This window comes from Anguilla anguilla, chromosome 5 (assembly GCF_013347855.1).
Source record: "Anguilla anguilla isolate fAngAng1 chromosome 5, fAngAng1.pri, whole genome shotgun sequence".
Classification (NCBI taxonomy): Eukaryota; Metazoa; Chordata; class Actinopteri; order Anguilliformes; family Anguillidae; genus Anguilla; species Anguilla anguilla.
This window is the reverse complement of record NC_049205.1, coordinates 55,181,473-55,200,223: the sequence shown is the minus strand read 5'-3', so window position 1 is coordinate 55,200,223 and position 18,751 is coordinate 55,181,473. Positions and strand designations below refer to the sequence as shown.

Below are 18,751 nucleotides of genomic sequence, written 5' to 3'. Positions count from 1 at the left end.
TATTTTGAGCTAAAATTCTGACAATATGGCATGCTTTGTGCATATCGATCCAGTTCTGTAGCAGCTACCTTTTAAGGTTTTAAGTGCAACGTGATAAGGTACTACTGGAGTTTTGCATTGCTTGGAGACCTAGCATTAGCACAATCTGCTGTGATCATAGCCATGTGGCCCCACCCACCCTGCATGCTCTGGCAGCACGGAGCACACATGCTCGACAGGCAGGCAGGACAGAAAGCTTGTCCTGATTGGTTCTTAAGATTCAGGCATGGTGAAATTTGGAGTAGCTAATTAGAGCCTGGGGCACACCAGATTGAAAGGACTTATAAAATTGTATTTATGTCAAGATGTGAAAGAAATGTATACTGCACATTTAATGTACAGGTCATGCCTATCACAGCAGAATACAATGCATTTGCCTTGCAGGTCAATATTGATAAAATCCACAATGCTTAAGCTACAGAATACTGTCTGAGAAATGAACTGTTGAGATGTGGTAAAAAAGTTAGTTTATTAAATTCAGTACATTTACATTAATACAACTGAAAAACAAATATCGAGAATCCTTTATCAAAGCTTCCAGGAATGATCATTGGTCGTTGTTGACTTTGGCCTTATTGCACAAGTAATCCATCAGTCGCTAGGGAAATACAAATGAAAAATAACAGTTTTTCCTGGATTGAAAAGCAGGCCTTTAACGGATCGTTTTTTTTTTTTTGGACATCTTTCAAGTTTAGGTGACACTGACAACCGCACCTGCCACTCAAGGTCCACTATAGACTATTTAACAGAAACCGCCTACCTCCATAAATTTTGGCCGTTTACGATCTTTATAGGGCGATTTTCGGTTTATTTAGGAGGCATTTGCAGACTCAATTTACATATATTGATTATGCGATGTAATCATTCATAATTTCATGACAATCAGAAATGCGACAATGGTTTATCCAAATATGCGATCTCGCAATGAATGGGATTTGGCAATTTTATGCAAATAGGTCTACCCTGATCATGGGGCAGTTACGCAATTAAGTGACAAACCTTTTGCTGTTACAATGTTCCGACAAGTAACACCAGTGGTAAAAATGGTGCAAGCAGTCTGAGTGAATGTATACAAACACATTAAGTTTGCATGTGCTAATATTGTAGGAAATTTGAGTGACAAATAAAATGCATTTCAAGGCATATTGCAATTCCAAATGCCGCTATTCTTGTAGAATGACCCCACCATGTGATAATCCCTCATTACAGGCTTTAACCAACCACCACCCCCTCTAATTCTGGCACTGACAACGTGTAACCATTCGGTAAATATTTCAATCGTTCCAATTTTAAATTTTTGCCTCACGTCTCAAATGCAGCATGGTGGTCTCTTGAAGGCTTTACATTTTAAGTCAAATAGAGGGAGACACCTTCAGTAAAGCCGAATCGGCCACGCAGTCACTGGTCACCACATAAGGCCCATTTTGGATAAGGAAAACCCTGAATAACAACATAGAATGGATAAAAGGAACTAAATGCATACCATTAGCTTCCGCATCTGATGAACGGCAGTGTCGTCAAGCATGTCCACGTCAATGTCGTCTTTGATCTCATCGGATAGACACAAAGCCTTATGGGGGGTGGATTGCCAAATTAGTTCCGTTAACGTGAAATTGTAAAATAAATAAAAATAAAAATAAGTTACCTCTCCGTGAGAAGTCAATATGGTTGCGGTGGCGGTTACGAAAGGGTTAGGTGAAAGTCCAAGTAAGTTTGTGGACCTGTAGACACAGTAGCTACCCAGCGTTAAACTCCTCTACATTTAGGCATGATTCAGTGAAGGTCAACTGGAGGAGGGAGTTCGGACAAACCTTTTTTGATCAGTAGATAGGGCGACAAGGTCGTTGGCTTTGGCAACACAGCCTCGAGTCCTTTTAAAATTTGAAGTCGAACAAGACCTGAATTCAAACAATTGTTCACTGACTGGACAATTAAGGGGGCACACGCAACTTGAACCGTAACGTTAAATGAATGCATTCTTTACCTTTGACTTTTTGAAGCGCTTGGATCCAAGTCTGCCAAAGATCTCGACTTGGCCGTTTTCTGTAATAAACAATGATGCATTTCCGGGCACGTCTTATGACGTTACGGAGTTACCAAAGGTCAAGACGGCCCGAAGTCTAAGCACAATAGCTACCTTTGATACTGCCGGTAAAGGAGTCTTGTTTTGAGTTGACAGCATTCTCTTCCGCCTGGTTGCATTCTCTTTCGCCTGACCTGAGGACGAATGGATGAATATTTCGAAGCAGTAGGATCTTTGCCCATTTTAATATTTCAGGAGACTAACCAAAGACTGTTCATGTACAGTCAACGTACCCTTTTTGCTGGTCTTCCTGGTCAGCGGCCGATGGATCTCTGGTGATTCGGCCTGACAGGACAAGCTCACACTGCAGTTACAGTATTATTACAGTAGGCGGCACCAGGTTCCTTCCTTACCTTCATTGCGATGGTAACTTCGCCCGCTGCTTCGTCGTTCTCTGAAAAAAAAGTATATTTTTTCAAGAACATAACAGTAGTTGCGAAAAATAGTCAAAATAAATATACATATAAACTCACCCCTCATCAAATCTTTCAGACGTGTGCCTTGCAGCTGAGGTGGTAGTTTCATCAGTTCAACTCTAAACGCTCTATCCACAGTCGCCAAAAGCTGCTCTACCTTCAGTTCCATCTCCCGAATTCTCTCCTGTGCTAGAAAGCAACACGCACAATGTATGCTTTTCAGTGTATGCTTTTCGTTCCAACCACAATTGCAATCTCAGAATTTTAACAGACCGTTCATTTTTTTTTTTTTTTTTTTTAAATGACACTTCATGTCTTGAGGGATTATTTACCCGGTTAAACCACATAATTACAGAAGTTGCTATGCATGCCACGAAGAATATACGTCTCATATTCACATTATCTAGGGGTTGTAATATAGCACGAATAGATAATCTCACCTAATTTATGACTGAGGGGATTAACAGGCTCCTAACTGGTGAAAGGATGGACACCTAGCCACTAAAAGTAACCATCCGATAGATGAAGAAATCAAAGACAAAGCAAATTTTAACAAACCAAAGCATTGTGTTCAAGGGGGAAAATAATTATGAGATGACTTAAACAAGTTCAGCAACCATAACTGAGCGAGAGATTGGCTGCAACAAAAAATCAGCATGCACAGGGGACCTCCCCCTCAACGAAGTTTGATAACCACTGCATTAGCTTGAAACAATTTCAGATGTTGGGAAACGTGAATTAAGACAAAGGAACACAGCCCCGTACCCTCCTTTTCAAATTGTTGCATGAATAGTCTTTTTTTCTTTTGATCCCTCTGCTCTTTACTTAGCTGTCCATCGAGTTCACCCTCAGACCGCTGGTAGACTTTCTTCCACTTCGTTGGTTCCATGATTGATCAAACAGCTGCAAGCACAAACCTTTTGTAACCATGGAATCTCCAAGGGTGTGGCCATAAACCAACTGCAGCTGTGATGTCAGTGGGTATGCTCTAAAACCCAGCGCACACACAGAATTTGAGGTGAATGGGCACCGTTTTAAATCAATTTAAATACAAAAATGCATTTGGAATACAATTTCATTTCCAGCATTGATTGGCTGTGGACTGCACCATCTATGCTTTCACTGTAATCATTAGCACCATTTCTGCTACTATGCATTTACTGCATTTTTCTTATTTGTTTTTGAAATTGTACCATGATGGGATGGATACCTTGGAGCTATTAAACCAGCGGTCTGCAACCCTGGTCCTGGAGACACCTTAAAATCAGCCCCCACTTCAGACTCAGGTAGCCAGGTACAGTGAGTTAACGAGGTAATCCCCTGCTTTAATAGAGTAATTATGTGCAGAGCAACCATGAAAACCAGTAGAGATTGTGGCTCTCCAGGGTCAGGGTTGCAGGCCCTTGCATTAGACCAGTGGTTCTCACCCTCAGTCCTGGGGGCCCACTGTGTATGCTGGTTTTCGTTCCACAATTGCAATCCTGGAATTGTAACAAGCTATTATTTTTCCTTAATTAGGTGCTTTTCATGTCAGAGGGATTATTTGCCCACTTAAGCCACCTTGTGTCAGAAATAGCTATGCATGCCGTAAAGAATAAAAGTCCCATATTCACATTGTGTAATCGTCTACAACAGTGGTGTCAAACTCGTTGCCATGGAGGGCCGTGTGTATGCAGGTTTTCATTCCAACCAATTAATGCTGCCTTAATTGAGTCCAATTACTCATTCAGCCATATGCGTTTAACTACATTGAAGCACAGAATATAAGAAAATTTTTATTTAGACAATGCGGGTCACCATAGACGTCGGGTCACCATTGTGCACAAACCTGCATCCCTAATTCAGCAAATAATTTAACTAATTATATAATCAAGATCTGAGGCTGGAATGAAAACCTGCATACACACGGCCCTCCATGGCAACGGGTTTGACACCACTGGTCTACAACATAGCACAAAGAGGTAATTTTTTTTTTTTTTTTTTTTTTAATTAGTCAAAAAGACTGAGGCAAATCAACAGCTTCCTAATTGGAGAAAGTGGACACCTGGCCACTAAATCTAATCATTTGATAGATAACAAATATTATGCACTTAAAGCACTTAAACACGTGTTCAGCAACCTAATTAGGAGCCTATTATTTCCCCTCATTAACTTGATCGGTTAAAAAGGTTACCTCTTTTTAAGTGATTGTTTGCAATCACTCAAAAAGCAACACAATAACACAATGGGATTTTATTCTTCATGTTATGCATAGCAATTTCTGACAATGTGGCTTAAGAGGGTAAATAATTCCTCTTAACTTGAAAAACACCTAATTAAGAAAAATGAACAGCTTATTAAAATTCTGAGATTGCAACTGTGGTTGGGATGAAAACCAGCATACACAGCGGGCCCCCAGGACTGAGGTTGAGAACCACTGTATTAGACCAAATAAGGCTGGTTATTTTATCCAAATAACAACCATCATTTTAAACCCCACCAAGAGTGCTCATTAAAACATTAAAATTATAGTACTGGAGAACTTGTATTCCATTCCAAGTCAAGAACTGAAGCATCAAGGACTAAATAGAGCAAAATTCAGATAATTAAAATAAAAATTATACTGCATAAAACAAAATCAATAAAATACACAATCATTTGCTACAAATAAGGTTTTAATAGAATTCATTTTCAATTTAACAGCTACAAAAATACAGAAACATAAAGGTCAATCAAACTATTTAACAGTCTTTTTTATTGGGGGAAAAAAAAAAAAAAAAAAACATTCAGAACACGTTTAAATGAGTAAATCTGCATGATGTTCAAATGTTTATCCCAAAACCTCACCAGGATTTTTAAATAAATATTACTATGTAAAAGTTAATTTCAAAGTTGCATGATAATCGTTTCCCATATAAAAAAGAGAAATAAAAAAAATTGACCATTCAGAAGTGGCATATTTACTTCAGAGTAACAGAAAGAATATGTAATGTGTTTACTGTACACAGAATGCATTAGGACACTTACACCCCCAGAGTCACCTGATAAAGGCCATATTGCAGTAACAAAAGGCACCTCATAAGAACAGAAAATCTACAGCAAGATCCATTTTTAAAAAGCAGCCAACACGGAGGGATTGTTAAGGGATCTCTGATATATTTTTACATTTCATTATTTAAGACCGCTCACTTGGGCTGTCTGAATTCTGACAGAACAAGCAGATTCTTCCTCGATTGCCTTCAGTACAAACTTAAAAACAACTTTCCACATCTCAGAAAGTCAATGAAGGGTTGAAGACTATTTTCTAATTCCACTAATACTGTCTGTTCATAACAATTCTGCAGGTTAGAAAACAAAATGTACTTTCTGTCTTGGTCTTTGCTTCACTTCAAAAACATGGAATAGAAAACCAAAAACTTCAGGACAGTGTCCTCTAAATGGGTGTACAGTTGATTTTATGTTGAGGAAAAATGCAGTACCACATGAGGAAAGGTTTGATAAATTTAAATTAAAAGGCTAAAAGAACAGATGATTCATTTCCCTTTGACATTTGCATGAGTTATGAGAAGTGGGGAGAAGTGGGAACAAGGTGGGAACAAAGTGGGAACAAAGTATACTGGATCAAAAGCAGCACAACACAGTAACTGGTTAGGGTGCACCTGCATAAAATGTAACATGCTGTCCAAGCAATTTGGATTACAGTTAGTCTCAAAACCAATTCTCTAACATGCTGCGGAGTTGAAGTTATCATGGCAGTAGACAGCTTATGCAAACTAATTCAGGAAAACCTTTCAACTGCACATTATCTCGGAGTTAACACTAACGGGGGTTCCATTTTCAGCACTGTTCTGATGGAAAGTTGATAACCCCTTCATTGCAATCCAGAACTTTAATCTCATCAATTATTAAAGTTATTTAAAAAACACCACAAAATACCAAAAGTGCATCAAACACTAAAAAAAAAAAAAAAAAAAAAAAAAAAGGAAAAAAATATTACTTGTAACAGTGTAAACAGTATTTAGAATAGTCTTCCTACCATTACCTTCACACACCCAGGCTTTCAAGTTTCATGTAAAAATTTTTGGAGTGCTGCTATTTTAATTAGAAACTGGAAAAGTGCAAAATGTAACACTATGGTTTGAGGCTTCACTTGCCTGGGTGTAGGGGAATGGTAAAGGAACCGTTGTGGCTCAGTGAGGCCCAACTTGGAAAATGGAAATCCTTTACACAAAAAACATGACAGTTTAAGAATAAAAATGGTGGAAAACGTGGACAGAAATCCAGGAGTGTTCTGAAATGGCAATCTGATAATCTGAATTGTAAGTCTTTTCATGCACGCTTGCTCGCCCTGTAGTGTTAACATTGTGTAATAAATTCCGCCCCCCCCCCCCTCCCCCATTTGCCGTTTTTCTGAAACGACAGAGCGTGGCAAAGGCACAAATGTCTTGAACCCGTGCGGTGTTCTCGCAGTCAGAGAACGGGGACGGCTGTCCACTAGGTGAGGTTTACGGAGTACGTGGAGGAGAAAAATGTAAAAATAAATAGCTTTGGACTTTTTTCTTCAGTTAGTCTGTTGAACACTATCTGGCAGGGACTACACAGCCAGCTCTACCCAGTCCAGGTCTGCTTCCAGGGCTTCTCCAGGTTCCGACGAGTCCAAACCGCTCTCATACTGATGCCTCCTCCAGGGCGCCATAATGCTCCAGAAACTTGATATGGAAGGACTGGACCTTCTCCAGGAGCAATTTCAGCTTCTCAGTTGATGGAAGAATAGTCATTCTGGGGGAAGACACACAATTAATATTTACAAATCACAGGGAGGTTTTGTCAAGGGGGGTGTGGGGTCAGTAAAACCAAGTGCTGCAGAAAGTTATTGCATGGAGTGTAAATATAGTAATGCCACCAGCCTGTGCCATGTAGAATAAATAACAGATGCTGCATAGATCAAATTAACTTAAAAGAAAAACAAACAAAGTTCTTCACAAGCATGTAGGATGAGCACAGGTTCTACTTTATTCACTGGTCTCGGGCTTGGAAACCTCCGACACAGGCCCTGATAAGATTTAGCCCTGGTGGTTTCCAGAACATTCTACTTTATTCATTTTTAAGCCAATCGCTTGATCAAAAATTCACTTTGCACCCTTTTTGTATCTCTCCCAGAAACAGGCCCAGACAGAAGGGGCAGAAGAGTTGAGTGAATTTACTGTTATGACACAGCGGTGACCACCAGAGGGCTGTACCTCAAGCTGGTCTCCAGCTATAACCATGCAAACCCCTGTATTTATGCATAAACACCTCTTTCCTACTGGTGCTCCCTGCAAGTACCCCCACAGTTCTTTTGACAGTGGACTATCTTAATATTTCCAACAATATTACAGCCTTGTTTTACACAATTATGTTAATGTAAGCTATCTGCAAAGGTGTACATATGAACCAATTGCATGCACTGTGTTGTATGTTGCCCTGAATATAAGCTCAGGCTAGGTAAGGAAATAATGACAGACTGTTATTTGTGGCTCACCTGAAATGGTAGGTTCCCTCCCTCTGCCCAAACCCACTGCCCGGGACAACACAGATCCCGGTTTCCTCCAGGAGCTGCAAGCAGTAAAGCATGTCTGGGGCCATTCCCAATGCCTGCCAGAGAGACGACGTGACATCATCACAACAGCGGCAAAGTCAGTCCGCACGGAGCCGACAACCACTGGACTACCGTTTAGCACGTGATAGGTTCACTGAGCTGACAGCAGACCGACTCGTCGTCTCAGTGGGATAGAAAACAGCGCAGAACTGACACACAAAGACACCCCAGCCTACTGAACAAATTGAGCCTGAAGCCACAAAATTAACAAGTGTAGTTATGCAAGGTTTTTTTTTTTTTTTTTTTTTTTTTTTTAAACAGACAAGATGGAACCCCAGCTGAATGTAGTCTGACCTGTTCCTCAAGACTTGCATAATCCACACATCGACACAAGCTTTTATACGACTCGGACAGGGACAGCCCAGTGAACATTTTTGAGCTGAAAAGTCAGTGAAACGGCGTCTGGACATTCGGGTTAAAAAAAGCCGGCTACATTTAGTTGAAAAGTGAAAAATTTCCAGCCGACTAGGACATAGCCAGGCTACAATTTGGGTAAAACCTCAGCTACATCGGGGTTAAACTAGTCTGTTTATGTCGAATCGTCTCTCCCTCTGGACATCTAGATTCCAGCTACCCCTCACTGGGACCTTGCTAAAAGGTGTTTACATCTACACGCACACTGTGTGCATGCATACGGGCGCAGGTGTATGGTGAAGCACAGGGCCGGTGTGATTGACAGACCTTGGCCTCTTCCACTGCTCTGGGCGGTATGAAGATGCGGGGGAAGGCATACATGGCTCCCTGCACCGGGTTACACTTGATCCCCGGCACTGTGTTCAGGATCTGCTCCGTCAGCCGAGCCTTCTCCGCCAGAGAGCTGAGGACCGCGGTCTTCTCCTGAGGGAGACACGGGGGGGTGAGTGCCTTCAACATCTCTTACAACTTGTGAGATTATATTGTACTTAGTACAGTTGAGGCTAGCGATATACGAGAAAGGAAGAAAGTACCGAAGTACCAAGTCAGTCAGTGTCAAACCTTAAGGAACTGTGGGTAGGAGGGCTCGCCGGACTGAGGAGGGTTGGCGATGACGTCCATGGCGGCCTGTCCGGAGACGGGGGGGCACAGGCGCACGGACAGCAGCTTGACCAGCTGGGCCTGCACATCCGGGTCCAGATTGATGGCCTCCATGTAGCCCCCTCTGAACCCGCACCTGGAACACGGTCAAGAGCGGCCAGGGCCCGGGCCAGGTGCGAGGCTCAGTAACACGCCCTGTTGACTGGATGCCTGCAGTCACTTAATCCGCAGGCGTGCTCTCTCTCTCTCTCTCTCTCCCCCTCCCCCTCCCCCTCCCCCTCCCCCCTCCCCCTCCCCCTCTCCCTCCCCCTCTCCCTCTCCCTCTCCCTCGAGGGGAGCTGCGGGGTGTGCCAGGACATTGATATTGCGCAGGACTTGAGCAAGCCCACCGCTGCTGAATGGAGCAGCACAGAAGCAGGATAACACTGGAAATCTTTGTCTTGTCGACACCAAGCTCTGGATACACAAGGGCACTTGGGCCCATCGGGAAACAAAAACATGCAAGCGCACAATCCAGCTCTTCCAATAACACCTCCTCTGAGAACACGCGCTGCCTCCTTCTCCCTCTCATTTTTGCCGCAGCCAAGCATATCTTCGGTTTAGTCCCAGTACACCGGGAGTGTTCAGATGAAGCTACTACTGATTTACACTCAGTACTGAGCACTGCATACAAAGGCCATTTCAGTACGTGTGCCTGCCAATACTGGACACCATGAACATGACATCATTCTAACCTCCAACAACCCGACGTCCCCATCAGAGGACATGAGTCTCTGGTCTTAATCTCAAGAGCCATGTATCCTTCTATGCAGAAGCCTGTTGCTCAAGGCACATTCAATAAAAATAAAAAAGTAAATAATATTTATGAAAAGGGTACTCACTCTCCAGTGTACCCTTTGGAGGTAGAATGGAAGGACACGAGCTCCACGCCGTTGAAGTACTCGGGCCCCAGCTCGTACAGAACCTTTTTGAAGGAATGGAACTGGCAGTCGGGAGAGTAGATGTTGTCCTGATAAACCTGCAGAATCAGGGAACATTAATAATTATACATAAAATAACCGTCCATAAAATCCATAACAATAACCATTCACGCTACTTAAAAAGCTCAGCTGTTAAGGTCCCACAATTATCTTGGGCTCTGGGCTGGTTAAAATGACATTTAATGTTGTGTGTGACATGCTGTAGACATGGTGGGTCTACGGGTTAGTCATGTGTACACTTAAAATACTAACGGTTTCCATTTTAGCACGGTTTTCAGGCATTTGCTTGTTCATTGTGTGTTATTGGCCATTCTGTACCAATGTTTATGTTTTTTTTTTTTCCCCCCAATGCGGCACTTCTGTTATGAATCTTAAATGAGCCACTCCACAATGACCACAGTCACTCTGAAAAAGAACCGCTTCCAAATAAGCAATTGATTAATGTGGTACCATCTGGTACACATGAGAATTCTAGCATCCTACATACAGGCCTGGAACAACATTTGCCCTTCACTTTCAATCACAATTAAATGCAACCATTTGGGTTTTTCCTTCAACAGTTTGGCGAGTTCAGAAATCAATCTATGAAAGGAAAAAGGCAACACTGCAGCACAGATGTGCTTGGCAAGTGAAGGAGAAATCCTGGCTCAATCCAGGTCATCAAAAAAAAACACTTCCTGTGAGGCCATAACTTGAGTTTTACTGAAAAACACCCCAGTAAGGGATAAAACCAGGCATAATTACCTCATCAGACAGCACAAATAGCTTCTCCTCGTAGGCGAAGTGCAGGACATCCTCAATGCACTTCCTGCTCTGAACCTGACCTGGTGGGGTACAGGGTTTTCATATTTTAAAAAAGACAAGGAGAGAGAGACCAACATCCACACTGTAAACAGCAGTGGGCTGTAACTTTAAGCAGAAAATCCATCTGTGGAAGAAAGCATGACCAGACAGAAAGTGAGATACGGGATCCCTTTGGTCCTTAGCAGCTGACCGACCGCGAGTTTCAACTTTCACATGGAAGAGTTCACTGGAGAAGGTCTTGGAGCTTCAAGCTCTATTTGTGAAGATGAGGACTGGACTGGGGCATATCAACATGGGGAGATTGAGCCAACTGATTAAAAGAAATAAAATAACATGATCCACTGGTCTACTCCTGAAAGTAAAATTCACTCAGAAGTGTTGAAACAAACATTTAAACTAATCGTAAATGATATGAATACCCAAGCCATGTGTTATGTGTCACCCTGCTTCACCGTACAGTGCTCCTGAGTTAAGGCTATGTTTTTCCCGTCTAAATGCTGCCATTTAAATGCCGTTATTCCTGCTCCTGTTTAAAATGGAAAGCACATGTAACAGTATCTCGCCATTTGAAAATTATCTTTACATATGGCGGTCCATCTGTCAATCAAGCAGTTCAGCATGCCGATACAAAGCTTCCATCTTAAAGACAGAGTACCCAGCCATTTCCGTTTTCCCCATCCCAGGCTCCATTGATCAATGACCATAATGAGATGCAGGCGGAATGATCGATAGGAAGTGCATTATACTGCCAAATCGAAACACTAGTTTTGCTGTGTATAGCAGAAAAACCCCAGGAAAACGAATGAAGCTACACTTTGTTAAATTACCACCACAATAAACTTAAGCAAGAAAATACAGCGAGGTGAATTTTGCTTTTAATTCATATTAAAGTTTAATCTGGATTGAGGTAGAATTGTGCAATCTAAATAAGAACGTAAAAATAATAGAACGAGGACAGAAAATCATTTTGAAAAAGGAGTCTGAGCCTGCATCTCCATCCAGCTAGAACAGACACACACCTGTCGGGTTCCCCGGGTTGATGATGCAAAGCACTCTGGGATTGCAGTACTGTTTGGCCGCGCGGTAAGCTTTGTGCAGCTCCACGATGTCCAGCGCCCAGCAGTTGCTTTCGTCCAGGTAGTAGTTCACCTGCACGGCCCCGAGCTCGGCGATGGCTGCCGAATACAGGGGGTACTGCGGGATGGGGATCATCACCCCGGTGCGGGTCGGCCCCGCCCCCGACACCAGCAGCTTCAAAATGCTCTGCAGTTTCAGAAAGTCGTATCGGATTAGCACTCATACAATTTCACATACAGTACTGTAAGCTCTGTATGTTCATCATTCAAACCAGCCACTTTCAAGAACCTTTAGAGGGTGCGCCTTTGTCAGAAAATTAAAACTCAGAAATGTTGTAAGGTTTGTGAAATATTGTAGTTGTCAAAACTATTGTAAACACATTCTTTTTCAAAAAGTCCCCGAAGCTCATTAAATGGACATTACATTTTACACCATCTATATCCACACACAAAATATAACTCCTCATAAAGCATAGGATCCTTTGAAAAAAATGGCAGAATTGTGACATTTTGCAACTGTTGATTAGGTTGAAGGTTTGAATCCTTGGTCAAAGGATAAGGTATTACTGGGCGTACCATGATGCCGTCGCTGGCCCCGGTGGTGAGGAAAACATTGTACCAGCTGGTGGGCACGCCCTGGTCCCTCCGCGCCACGTATTCGGCCACATCCTTCCGGATGCACTCCACTCCCTGGCTGGCGCTGTACGACCCTGCGTCCATCAGACAGGGGGTCAGAAACAAGCGCTCGCCTTTGGCAGCACCGAGCGAACGGCCTCGCCTCTGTTCAGCTGCGGCTAACGCTTCAGCTCACGGCTCGAGGCCGGAAACGCACCGGACGCAGAGAGTCCGCGTAGCGGGGCTCACTGCCTTTGGGCGCTCATGCTAGCGGATTACAGCTGACACACACACCCGTGGACAGGCGGGAAGTACGCGCTATATGTAGCACACTTTACTGGCAGGCTTCGGTTCCACTGAGCAAACTCTCCACTTCCTGTGTAACTCCGGCCTAAGACCGCAGGTCCGGACAGGCACCGACCTTAGCGTCTAGTCATTAAATCGGCAGGCAAACACCATTTCACAACTTGTGGTGACAGGCAGAGATGTGAAAGTTCGATTCTGTCTGCTGCTGATCCTTACAACAAATATACAGGAGGGCACATTTAGTGCACACAACACTCCGCCAACATGCACACACACACACCTGTATAAAGAAATCTTTGGCAGGTGCCAAAGCGGGAAAAATGGGTAAACAAACTATTAGACCTACAGTTAGAACGTTATCTATTTGCCGCCATAATGCAGCCCTCTGATAATCACAGAAAAGCAGAGAGAGAGAGAAAGAGAGAAACGGATCTGTTGGCGGGACTATCACGTGCAGGGACACTTGCGGACAAAATCCCATTGTGTTCTTTAATGAACAATGCCAGCATTGAAATATTTATCGCTTTATCGTGGTCACAAGGACTTGTTTGTACGGAAACATAATTTTGTCAAATCAGACACGAACAGTTGAACTGCGCAGCCCTTTTCTCAAAACCACAGTTTGGTGACAGTTATTTAAATGAGCATATCTCCCGGAAAATTTGTAGTAGAAATAATATCACAAGAAAGATTAGATTTTCCACTTCACAGCCACATATAAAACCCAAATGACTCAAAATTATGCAGCAGGTCATGTACAGTACTCTATCCAAAAGCTAGATTGCAGTGTTAATCAGTGGGATGACATCAGACTAGTCCTGGGAGATGTGGCCTAAAACTGATATCACAAAATCTATATATAAATAAAAAATAAATATATGATATTCGATATGACTCGATATTTTCTTGGGTGAATAAAAATGATGAGGATTGCAGACTGGGGGCGTGGCTAGCCAACTTAACCCATGACACCAAAGACCCTATTCATGGCAGGGAAAACCCTGTGCGCACACACGCGCGCACACACACACACACACACAAACCTATGCTTTTTCCTCCACAGCCTTGGAGTATGCGTCGTGCTCGTAGTTTAGCATCTTCAGGGAACGCTGGGCTGTCCAGCAATTCTGGGCATGTGCAGAGAGCCACCACCTGAAACAGGGGCGAGGGACAGCAAGACATTAAGATGTTAACACACAGTGGATTACGTCATGATTAGGGCACGTAGTTCAGGTTTTGCCTCATACCAGGGGTGGCCAAGCATGACCATGAGGAACCGCAAAGACTTCCTGGGGTGGGGGGTGTACTATGAAGCAAGATTACAGGGTTAGCAAGCTAACGTAAGCTTTAATCCTGGGTTATCCGTAATACGAAGCAGACTACAGTTCCTTCGTAGTACACCCCCTTTCACCTTAAAATAAGCAGCTGATTTAGACCCAAGAAACCCGGTCAACTGTGCAACTAACCAGTCAGAGACTCCCGCCATATACCCACAGTGCACTGCTATAGGTTTAGGCTCTCTTACTCAGAAGAAAGACTTGGAGGTAGAGCGACAGGATGGTATGCATTACAACCCCCAAGGGGAAAAAAATTCAATTTGTTTCAACATGCAACACACATTCCTCAGTAAACTCCATGGGTTTAGGACAGCAGCGTAATGATCATGGAACTGAAGTTGTATCCAGTGATTGCAGGTTTAAATCTCAAGTAGGGGCACTGCTGTTGCACCTTTCAGCAAGTTACTCTAATTACTTCAGCATGTATTCAACTGTATGCATCACAGAAGCATGAACTGCATGAACTCAGGGAAGGGCATTAGCTAAACAAATTACCAATAATAAAATTAAATGTAAAGAAGACATTGAGGGCCCAGGGCTGATCACCTTGAGAGAAAGACGGTGACAAAGCACTGACTGCCATTAACCCAAACAGCTACGGGGCGGGTGGGCGAATCATATGACCATTGCAACAATGTTCACACTGGGTGCAATGTCATCTTTCCAGTCTGTTCCCGCCACCTTTCAGTGACGCCGGTGACATTCTGGACTCAGAGCCAGGACAGGACAAAGCATGCCCACAGGCCTTTGTCCAGCCAATAATAGGCAGGCTGCTGCCCCCCCCCCATCCAGGGCTCCATGGGGACAAGGTCGATCAACAGCATTGTCCTGTCGCAACAGGTATCCCGTTCACAACAACTTCCAAGAAACCCACCCGAGACATCTGCTTTCATTCTTAAAATAAGGCCGTTCACTTCACGGGTAACCACAGAACAAGGTGGGTTCAAAAGAAAATTAAATACTGATGGAATTAAGAGACAGCAACTTGCCACCGGCTTTGTTAACAACTTTATTCCTATTCCAATGCAGGCAAAAAAACAATGGCTTTCCAATGTTATGTCAGTCTTTTCTGTTGCCTGGAAACCAGTGGTGATGGGCACAGTTATATGAAAAAAGGTCAGCCTTATTATCAGCAGAAGGAAAATACAAGCATTCAATCTAGTCAAATGTAAGAGAGGCCCAGGCAGTGGTAATGTAGTTGGTAGCATTTTTCAATGCTAAATATAACTGGACCATCTAGTCTGCTAAAGAAGAGACTTATTATTGCAGTTACCTTTCATTTCGTGGGGTGTGGATGCATGATGCAGTCATGAAACTGTACCCTGGAAGTGTGAATATGAACCAACTTATCATGGGGCATGAGAGTGTCAATAGCCTGTCAGGCGTTGCAATGCCTTTCTATGCAAACAAAGCCCTTACCTGTCGCAGAAATGTGATTGGTTGCTGCCCCATAGCATGGGCGTCCCCAATGTTGGCCCTGATGACCTCAGTGAATGGCTTCTTTTCCCCCTGAAAGCCAACAAAAACCCTCTGCATTAGTGTAATGTCCTGGTTAGGCAAGCGGGCCTGTCACCAGGAGGTTACAGGTTTGAATCCAGAGTGGAGCATTGCTATTGTACCTTCATCATGGTGCAGAAATGTACTTATAAAACATATTGTCCCCCATGAACAGCTGCCTAGAAGCAACTGATCACCAGTATGCAATGCATGTGCAAATTACAAAGCAAATGCACTATGAGACTCAGAAGAATGCAAAGGGAGAGGAGAGAAGATGAAAAAAAACACATGAAATGATTCCTGACACAACAGCAGAATCAAACGAGGAACAGAACAAGTTTAGACTAGAGCAAAATAATATCAGATGGGCCAACTTTAAAATGGTTCTGGGGAAAGTTGCACCATAAGTAAACACTCAGATTCACAGGATGAGAAGCAGCACTCCAGTTTTGAAATGATTAAAAATTACAAGAATAAGTGTATCTGTAACCTGCCATGAGACTGACATTTAACTAACTTACAGTAAACTGATGCAAGGCTTAAAAGTTCATTCTCTGGATTCATGCAAAATATTACACACTAAACAAAGTGAAGTAAGTCAAGTCGAGGCAATTTTGGAAAGTTCAGTGATTTTTCCAAATGACTGTAAATGTTAAGGCATGAAGGCATGCTTTCCAACAGCACAACAAGGCAATTCCAGATTCTCTCTTTTTTTATGATAACTTTTTTAAAAATTTAAATATAACATGTACAGAGGTACAAGCTGAACCATGCTACAATCAAGGTACGTCACAAAATACAAATTCAGTGTGCCATTATGCCTGTAATTACACCTGATAACGTGTTGCACCATCAAAGAAACAATTAGGCTATAGCAGTACAATGTTCCACAAAACCCAGTTCTGACATTTCAGACCATACCATGTTCCCATGAAACAACAGAAGGGTCAAGGACGGTGTCAAATTCATTCAGGACACCGGTAGACTGCAGAAAAGAAAGTATTTGCACAAAGACAACATATGACCCGTTCCCAGCAGTATTGCTTACTTAAGTGAAATACGAAACCCTTTATGAAGGGCTCTCAATACATGCTAACTAGTCACTATACTGTTATTGCAGCTGCTGAGAATAAACACAGCTCACTGAAAAGCCTGCACCATAGACCTTTATTTACAAAGTCTGTCTTTTAGGAATTCAGCACCGATGGTGAAGTGCATGCATTTCTGCAAAAATCATTCCGGGTCACAGCGTTAACTGCTCTGGGCACCCATCAGAACAATGACTACCTTTTATTTTTTTTTTTGCTTTATTTGATCACAATGACTGGGTGAACATGAGTAGCCCCTAAAGACTCTCTGAACAGTTAATACGGCAATGTTCCCTGTTCCAAGTGTGAAACCGGCTATTAATTCTACACATGAACTATTAGATAACAGAAATGCTCCGTTACCACGTGCAGGGTGCCCACACTGGATGCTTTGCAGTGTGAATAGGTCTCAGCAAGGGGCGCCGCATTCCTGCTTTCGGATTGGGTGGAAGTGTCACACCCACTTTTTAGGACCCTGCTTTTAAAACCACCTGCGTACAGGATATTTTTAAGGGACGAGTTGAATGCAAAACATGTTTCATTACGTGCATGCTACTGTAAAATGAAGTACTTTGTTATTTGATTAAATAAATAAATGCACGACACTGTACATTAGAATTAAACAACTAATGTGTCTTTGCTGACATTGCAAAAAAAAGAAGCATTTTAAAGACCTTGCTTTGCACGCACTCTGCACTTCCTCAATTGAAACTTCTATCACGGGTATTGGGCGCGAATACGATATCCGTGGTGCACTACCGACTACTGTTCATCCGAGCAAGCAAAACAAATGAATGAGTGAAGTAGCATCCATTGTGGCCGATGTTCAAGGACAGAATTTTCCAGCATTTACCCAGCTAATAAAAAATGTTCTCACAGTGGTAGTGGAACGTTTTGTCAATGTTATGCCATTGCCACCACATAGCAGCAACACTGAACCAAACATTTGAAACGCGAGAATGTATGCATGCTGCAGGTATACTATATGTCGTGTAAAAATGTCAGCAGAGGGCGTACAGAGGGTTACATTCTGCTGCAACGGGCAGCATGCAGCAGGATGTAACCCTCTGTACGCGCGTGACTAAAATGCATCTGCGAAAATTGACCGAATACATAATAAAATGCGGCACCGCTCACCTGCTGTAACTCTTGTTCGATTTTACCAGCTTTGATGACGATAGGTCCTCTCACTGCATATTCCACAGCTTTCACGTGCGGGTTCAGTGTCTCCATCGTAAGGATCTTTTCTCTCACTTTTCCATTTTCTCTCGCATTCACCGTGGCCTCAGCCGTACTAAACCGCTGTAATCTTGATTTTTCAATGGATCCTTCCGTTATATGTCTGGCCTGCACACAGCATGGCACTTTCAAAGATTTTAAGGTGAATTGAGAAGGAGTCCACTTTAAGACGCCAGCAGCAAAGTACCGATTCGCTAAATACTGAAATCGATGCATTTTAGACACGTTGGTGTAGGCCAACTGCACGATAAGAAAAAATGGATCAAACGTGGCAATACAAATACCGCTTGATCATCAATCTAACATTGCACCTTCAGACACTCAGTGTTAATTTAGCTTGTTCTCGCTAAATAAGTCTACACTAGTTTATCAGAATCATACAAAGTACCAAACGTTAAAGAAAATGGCTACGGTATATGCATAGCCTACTGAAAGACACTATCATCGTTTACCGGTCTTGCCAAGGAAACAACCGTATTGACTAACCACCCACAGCAGTAGGAGTAGGACACGTAATTTGAACTCCAGTATTTATAGCAGCCAAAGGACCCACGGCCCGCCTGAAAGTAAATTTAACCTGCCGCTGGTGCTGGGCGTTGTAGTTTATTACTCCTCAAATCAGCGACACAGTGGGAAACTG

The 18,751-nt window shown here is 42.9% G+C and overlaps 2 protein-coding genes across 4 annotated transcripts; both read right to left on the bottom strand.

Moving 5' to 3' along the window:
• Positions 1 to 489: 489 nt before the first annotated feature.
• On the bottom strand, positions 490 to 3,441 carry cdca9 (cell division cycle associated 9). 3 transcript variants are annotated; one of them, XM_035418442.1, is made up of 10 exons: positions 3,304 to 3,441; positions 2,596 to 2,727; positions 2,476 to 2,516; positions 2,356 to 2,407; positions 2,177 to 2,256; positions 2,024 to 2,082; positions 1,851 to 1,937; positions 1,685 to 1,760; positions 1,523 to 1,609; positions 490 to 637 (listed from the first exon to the last, which is right to left on the bottom strand). In XM_035418442.1, exons 1-10 carry the CDS (start codon positions 3,425 to 3,427, stop codon positions 587 to 589), a joined length of 789 nt encoding a protein of 262 aa, XP_035274333.1. In that variant the 5' UTR covers positions 3,428 to 3,441; the 3' UTR covers positions 490 to 586. The 3 variants fall into 3 exon arrangements, with proteins under 3 accessions (XP_035274333.1, XP_035274334.1, XP_035274335.1); XM_035418443.1 differs by having other exon boundaries at positions 2,596 to 2,722; XM_035418444.1 differs by lacking the exon at positions 3,304 to 3,441 and adding an exon at positions 2,979 to 3,034.
• Positions 3,442 to 5,454: 2,013 nt separating this feature from the next.
• Positions 5,455 to 18,644, bottom strand: gpt2 (glutamic pyruvate transaminase (alanine aminotransferase) 2). The gene is made up of 11 exons (XM_035418466.1): positions 18,010 to 18,644; positions 15,707 to 15,796; positions 13,994 to 14,102; positions 12,606 to 12,739; positions 11,973 to 12,216; positions 10,894 to 10,973; positions 10,051 to 10,187; positions 9,131 to 9,305; positions 8,837 to 8,992; positions 8,039 to 8,151; positions 5,455 to 7,296 (listed from the first exon to the last, which is right to left on the bottom strand). Exons 1-11 carry the CDS (start codon positions 18,325 to 18,327, stop codon positions 7,185 to 7,187), a joined length of 1,668 nt encoding a protein of 555 aa, XP_035274357.1. The 5' UTR covers positions 18,328 to 18,644; the 3' UTR covers positions 5,455 to 7,184.
• Positions 18,645 to 18,751: the final 107 nt, after the last annotated feature.

Coding starts and splice junctions, on each gene's coding strand:
- gpt2 (XM_035418466.1), bottom strand. CDS start 18,327: ATGCATCGATTTCAGTATTTAGCGAATCGGTACTTTGCTGCTGGCGTC. Junction 10,974..11,972: donor CAACCCGGGGAACCCGACAG/GTGTGTGTCTGT, acceptor GTACCCCACCAG/GTCAGGTTCAGAGCAGGAAG. Junction 8,152..8,836: donor GAGCAGTGGAAGAGGCCAAG/GTCTGTCAATCA, acceptor TCTCTCTGGCAG/GCATTGGGAATGGCCCCAGA.
- cdca9 (XM_035418442.1), bottom strand. CDS start 3,427: ATGGAACCAACGAAGTGGAAGAAAGTCTACCAGCGGTCTGAGGGTGAA. Junction 2,517..2,595: donor TCTGAAAGATTTGATGAGGG/GTGAGTTTATAT, acceptor CTTTTTTTTCAG/AGAACGACGAAGCAGCGGGC. Junction 2,257..2,355: donor CAGGAAGACCAGCAAAAAGG/GTACGTTGACTG, acceptor ATTCGTCCTCAG/GTCAGGCGAAAGAGAATGCA.